Genomic DNA, 6,350 nt, shown 5'->3' with positions numbered 1-6,350 from the left:
TCCGGGGCTCTGGGGGGCTCCCCCCAGCTCCTGGCCACCCCCATTGCCCCGCAGCTGGCCCATGGTGGTGCCACGGACCCTGCTGCAGCCCCTGGTGCCCCGGCTCCGCCGCCTGCTGCCCGGCCTCGCCATGAGCAGCGCCACCGGCTCCTTCTCCCTGCAGCAGCCCCTCAATTACCGGGGGGGTGCCCGGCTGCAGCCCGCCGATGGGGGGCAGGTGGAGGAGGTCTACGAGCCGGCCACAGGTGGGGGACACGCGTGGGGACACGGCTGTGCCTCGGGGGGGCTGCCCCGACCCCCGTATCCTCAGCCCTTGCAGCCTGGGACTGGCTGAGACCGTCTGCCAAAGTGCCGGGGTTTGGCTCAAATGATTTCCAAATTAATTGGTTTTGCCTCGCCTGGCTTTTGGCAGACCCCGGGCAAGGTGGCGAGGGGCTAACGGAGATGAGGAACGCGTGGCAGGGTGCTGGTGGTGGAAGCTCAAGGGGGGGGAGCAAAGAAGTTTGTAATGCCAGGAGCTAATTAATAACTTAATGTGCATTAAGACCCCTCCAAACTACAGCATCTCACTGAGAAACCGGTCACAACTGAGTGGGTTTTGTTAGGAACCATTGCATCCGTAGCCTGGTGCGGGTGGTGGGACTGAAATTTGTGCTGCAAAGTGAATGGTGTGTTCTGTGCCCTTCCTCTGACTCGAACATCTTGTTTGTTTCCTGCTTAAAATGTGCCCAGGCCGAGTGATAGCCAAGCTGCTGTGCTCCGGGGAGAAGGAGGTGGACCTGGCTGTGCAGAGCGCGAAGGCTGCCTTCAAAGAATGGAGCCAAAAATCAGGCATGGAGCGGTGCCGGGTGCTGCTGGAGGCCGCCAGAATCATTCGGGTATGTCGGGGGCTCGCTTCACGTTTTGTCTGCCAGCATTTTCGTGGGTTAAGGTGGCTGCGGTTCCAGCAGCACTTCCCGAGCCCCAGGAGGAGCACAGGAGGTAAAACCCCACCTTTGACCAGCAGAGGCCCTTGGGCAGGGCACCCGGTCTTATCAGGCTTGGCTCAAGGCCGGTGTGTGCTGCAGCACCTTTTCTGCCTAATTCTGGTAGAAGACATGAAGCTGAAGCAATCCAGTCAGGACCCTGCAGGGCAGGTGATTTCCAAGCTGAAGCTGCGTAGCTGTCACGTCCCTGAACTTTAGGATTTCAGACCCTAATGTCACGTGGTGGGAGCGTATTTTGTTTTAGCAATAAGACAACGTAGGAATGCTGTTTTCTTTCCCTTAGACAGCAGATAATACGCGTGGGGAGAGGATACAAATATCCTAGCTTTATCACAAACTTGTCTGTGAGATAACACATTCCTGGACATCAAAGTTAATGCCCGTTGAGGCACAGGTCTGTAAGAAACTGGACCTTGCCCCAGCGTGTACATGTGATAAGAATAGTGTTTTCTTTCTGCCAGATTTCTACTCCTGCCAGACTCCTGCATCAGGCTGATATTTCTGTTAAAGGATACCTCCCAGCTCTGCTGCTTTGTCCGTCTTTTGCTAAATCCTCTGGATCGGTTTTGGTCTTGCTGTTTGCTGTCCCTCCCAGCTTATTTCTGTGAATTCCAGTCATTGTTTACCAGCTGGCTTTTCAGCTCAGTTTTGCTCATCTTTCAGATAAACAGAGCTGTTAAGCAAGACCAGACTAGCAGTGAACCCAGCAGCTCTCTGTTTGGCATTCTCCCAATGGCCTCTGGCAAATCGATAAATTACAGTTGGGAATCTTATCTTTTAGATAAAATGATTACTCAAGGCAGAGCCTGGCTTGGAGGTTGCACGCTTGGGATGCAGCTAGCTCCTTGTGGCTTCTCTGATGTGCTGTCATTGTGCTGCGCCCCTCACAGGAACAGCGAGACGAAATTGCCACCTTGGAAACCATCAACAATGGGAAATCCATCTTTGAAGCCAGAGTGGACATCGACATATCCTGGCAGTGCCTGGAGTATTACGCAGGGCTGGCAGGATCTCTGGCTGGTGAGAGCTTTAGGGGAGTTGGCTCTTTATTCTCTGTCCTGCCTCTTGTCTTCTCTGGTACCTTCCATGATACAAGACCATCTTTGGTGTCGATTCCTCTAAGAGAAGGACTGCTCTTTTTTCTGAAGATCTTGGGGGAATTTTCAGAGCTCTCTACCTAACGCTGCCATGCTCTGTGAGCTTGTTGGGGTAAAAGCTGTGTGTGTGTGTTCCCAGACTAAGTCAGATCTGGCCCCCGAGGCTCTGATTAAACAGCAAGGAGCTTTGTTCCTCTCTTACTTCTGTCTGTCTGTCTCTGCAGGTGAACACGTCCAGCTTCCCGGGGGATCCTTTGGGTACACTCGCAGAGAGCCCCTGGGTGTGTGTGTCGGGATCGGAGCCTGGAATTACCCTTTCCAGATTGCCTGCTGGAAGGCTGCCCCGGCCCTGGCTTGCGGTATGGAGACTGTGCCCCTGGAAGCTCCCCTCTGAAGCCGAGTGATCCTGTGGGGGAGTGAGATTTGGGAGACAGAGACACGGACAAGGATCGCCTCAAAGGAGGTGTTGAAGGGGTCGCAGAGCCTTCAGGCAGGAAAGGAAAGGAAATGGAAGGGGGAACCTGGCAGGTGCGAAGAGGGCAGGGGACACATCAGGGGACACATCAGAGACAAATTCGTTGTGTAGGGTGATTTTTTATCGGTGGTTTTTATTTCCCCTGATGCAGTTTGGGTGTTAACCCCACCTCGCCTCTGTCCCTTAGGCAACGCGATGGTCTTCAAGCCCTCTCCCTTCACCCCCATCTCGGTGGTGAGGTTGGCAGAGATCTTCACCCAGGCCGGTGTGCCCAAGGGGCTCTTCAACGTGGTGCAGGGCGGGGTGGCCACAGGCCAGTTCCTGTGTCAGCACCCAGATGTGGCCAAAATCTCCTTCACTGGCAGCGTGCCGACTGGCATCAAGGTAAAGGCACCGTCACACTGGGGGACACACGGGGGCTGTTCCCTTTGAGAACGTCTGCAGTCTGAATTAAATGAGTCTAAGGAACCCAGCCTGCCCTTTGTGTGCGCTGGCTGCTTCTGTTGTTGGTGAAGACCCCTGGTAGCTCTCCCCTTGGGTGTCCCTTGCCCCCTCCAGCCTCCGTATTGCCCGTGTGTCACTTGTCTCTTGTGTCCTTGCTTCTGCCAGATCATGGAGATGGCAGCTAAAGGCATCAAACCCATCACCTTGGAGCTGGGAGGCAAATCCCCCCTTATCATCTTTTCGGACTGCGCCCTGGAGAACGCTGTGAACGGAGCCCTCATGGCCAACTTCCTCACGCAGGGCGAGGTGCGTGGCCGAGGGGCAGGGGTTTGGCTGCAGGTTTTGTGTAATCTCGTTGGCAAACTGCTTTACGTGGGTCATCTCTGGGAGCTGAACGGGCAGCAAATCATGTCCTGCTGGTGACTCGGTGCGTTTTGGCCACTTGGTGGCATCAGTTCCGCTGTGTCCAGAGCAGGCAAGAACAGCAGGACTGCCTGCCTGCTCTCCGCTGTCCCCAGGGTCAAGCTGGCTGGTTTAGCAGCTTTTTTAGGGGCTTTTCAGGGAACCCCTGCAGCAGGGCCCTTGCAGGAAGGCTTGCAGAGTGCAGCGTGCCTTGTTGTCAGCAGCCTGTTCTGTGTTCCAGGTGTGCTGCAACGGCACGCGGGTGTTTGTGGAGAGGAAGATCCTGGATACCTTCACAAAGGAGGTGGTGAAACGCACCCAGAAGATCAAGATTGGAGACCCGCTTCTGGAAGACACCCGGATGGGAGCCCTCATCAACCGGCCCCACCTGGATCGTGTCCAGAACTTTATCAAGCAGGCGAAGGAGCAGGTGAGGTCATGCTGCTGCCTTGAGACTGCCCTAAAATAGTGTCTTTTTTTTTGTTGTTAGACAAGCAGACTGATAGCTCTCTTTTTTTGAGGGCCCAGGCGTGGTGTGTCTGATGGGGCAGCACAGCAGCAGGGATTGTTGTCCCAGAGCTGCTGCGGCTGGGCAGGATGCCCCCGTCCGTGCCTGCCAATCTCCTGCTTGGCTCTTTTTCAGGGTGCCCAGGTGCTGTGTGGTGGGGACCTTTACGTACCGGATGACCCGAAGCTGAAGAACGGCTTCTACATGCGCCCCTGTGTGCTAGGTATGTCCTGGAAGTTCATGGTGCTGGCATCTTCCACGTGGGTGTCCCTGAATTCCTGGAGAAAGCTGCGTTCGGCGTGACCCATCTCCGTGTGTGCCCCCAGAGGGCACTCAGGTGGGTGCGCTGGAGGTAGCTGAGGTGCCTGAATTAATTGGGAAATCTCTGTGCTTGCAGGGAACTGCACCGATGACATGACGTGTGTGAAGGAAGAGATCTTCGGGCCCGTCATGTCCATCCTGCCCTTTGACACCGAGGAGGAGGTGGTGGAGAGAGCCAACAACACCAAGTTCGGGCTGGCTGGTGGCGTCTTCACCAGGTACAGCTGGGCAGCGCCGTGCTGGGGGGAGGTCAGGGGAGGGGAGGAGAAGGGAAAGACTGCGGCAACCTGATGCTCCTCTTGTGGAGTCTGGCACGGGCATGGATATCTTCTGGGAACGCTGCAGAAATGCCAGAAGGAAACTTTATAAGCGACTGCGCATCTCCTCGCAGCTCTCCTGAAGGGTTAGGTGGGCCCAGCCGTCCTTCAGACTCCTTCCAGCCCGTGCTTGGCCTGCTGCCCGCCTTCTGCATCTCCAGGAGGTGTTCGCCAGGAGCCTGCCATGCTGCTGAAAGCGTGCGAAGACGGCTTTTGGCTGCTTGCCGTAGCCCGCTCTGCTGCTGTCCTTGTCCTGCCCTCTCAAATCAAGTGCTGTTCTGCGTGTCCGTGGGGATAGGTGCTGGATCCTCGGAGCGGGCAAGGACTGAGAAGGGCAGGACGGGCCCCAAAAAGCACCATGACCTGCTGGGGGCCTTTCTGTAGCGGGATGTCAGCTGGCACGGGAGGAGAGGGTGGAAGGGAGGCTCCGGCTGAGTTGCCCTTTCCCCGCAGGGACATCCAGAAGGCTCACAGGGTCGTGGCTGCGCTTAACGCCGGGATGTGCTTCATTAACAACTACAACGTCAGCCCCGTGGAGCTGCCCTTCGGAGGATACAAGGCGTCAGGTGAGCAGCGTTTGGCTCTGCTGCGCCCAGGGGAGAGTGAGGATGCGCCTGTGTCTGCGGTGGCAGGCCTGGGCGGCCTCTCTGCTGTGTCACGGGGTGGATACCTCACCGGGGGATGAAAGGGAAGCAGGAGAAGGGGTTGTGGGTTTGTGCTGAGAAAGGAGGGAGATAAACTTTAGTATCACCCTGGTCTGGCTCCGTGCTGGTCCCAGGGGGCACGAAGGATGCACAAAGGATGCCTGGAGCTGTGCTCTCACCGCTGGCTCGTCCTTGCAGGGTTTGGCAGAGAGAACGGACGGGCGGCCATCGAGTACTACTCGCAGCTGAAGACGGTCTGCGTGGAGATGGGTGATGTGGAGTCCGTGTTCTAGTGGCTCTGGGGCCATCCGGAGGGCGCGCCGGCTCAGAATGGTGAATCATTTACCCAGCAATAAAGTGCTGAGAGATTGTAAGTGCCTGGGGGTGGGGCAGAGCGAGGGCAGCATTTGGCCACCCCGCTGCTGTGAGGGGAAGGGAACCTCGGAGCAGGAGGGAGCAACCTGGCTTTCAGCAGCTGGCACCTGCAGCTCCTTCATGTTAGCAGGGGCTTCTCCCCAGCAGATCTTGACCCCTGCTCTCTCTCACCTTCAATCAAGTTCAGTCTCCCCTTACCAAGTGTGACTCTCAGTGCACCTAAAAGCCCTGGGACACGTTGCTGTGCTGTAGCTCTGTAGACTGTCTTTTCTCTGGCTATATAAAAGCCTTAAGAGGAGCCTTTAGTTTTTCCCTCTAGCCCACTTGTGAACCAAAATTCTGTTTTTTATCTGTGCAACACCTCCAGGTGGGACACGATACTGTAGGGGTGGAGAGCTGATGCTGCCCGTGGCAGGCATGGTGCTGCAGATGCTCTCCTCACACAGCACAGAGGATAATCAGAGTGGTAGCGAGCGCTGACATAGAACAGCTTTTGCCTAAGACAGGCAGGCATCTATTTGATTTCTTTCCTATAAGCCTACTTCTCTTTATAAACGTGATGAAATAGCAAATTTAAATGTTTACGTAATCTTTTTTAAGTAATCAAATAAATACTAACTCTGCAACATCTTATTGGTGAGTGACATGAATCAAGGAGCCCAGAAATACGGTCTGATAGGGCTGGGCAGTTGCTGTATGGGTTAAGCAAATGGGCTGCAAGATTGCTTTTCATTCACCAAAGCCATAAAAGCTAGAACATCCCTGCCCGACAGGCAGATTT

The 6,350-nt window shown here is 55.6% G+C and overlaps 1 protein-coding gene across 1 annotated transcript; it reads left to right on the top strand.

Annotated features, from left to right (window-relative positions):
* The first annotated feature begins 29 nt into the window (after positions 1-29).
* ALDH9A1 (aldehyde dehydrogenase 9 family member A1) lies at positions 30-6,211 on the top strand. The gene is made up of 11 exons (XM_082766559.1): positions 30-245; positions 733-878; positions 1,877-2,006; positions 2,308-2,442; positions 2,746-2,942; positions 3,168-3,308; positions 3,646-3,834; positions 4,048-4,135; positions 4,310-4,451; positions 5,004-5,116; positions 5,393-6,211. The coding sequence occupies exons 1-11, from the start codon at positions 62-64 to the stop codon at positions 5,485-5,487; spliced, it is 1,560 nt and encodes a 519-aa protein (XP_082622685.1). The 5' UTR covers positions 30-61; the 3' UTR covers positions 5,488-6,211.
* The last annotated feature ends 139 nt before the right edge of the window (positions 6,212-6,350 follow it).

The sequence above is a fragment of the Aythya marila genome (genome assembly GCF_965140915.1).
Source record: "Aythya marila genome assembly, chromosome: 8".
NCBI lineage: Eukaryota > Metazoa > Chordata > Aves > Anseriformes > Anatidae > Aythya > Aythya marila.
This window is presented reverse-complemented; position numbering and strand designations above follow the sequence as displayed.

Excerpts from the sequence above, each read along its gene's own strand:
- ALDH9A1 (XM_082766559.1), top strand. The coding sequence starts at position 62 with ATGGTGGTGCCACGGACCCTGCTGCAGCCCCTGGTGCCCCGGCTCCGC. Across the intron at positions 2,943-3,167 it reads GCGTGCCGACTGGCATCAAG|ATCATGGAGATGGCAGCTAA; the intron begins GTAAAGGCACCG and ends TGCTTCTGCCAG. Across the intron at positions 4,136-4,309 it reads CATGCGCCCCTGTGTGCTAG|GGAACTGCACCGATGACATG; the intron begins GTATGTCCTGGA and ends CTGTGCTTGCAG.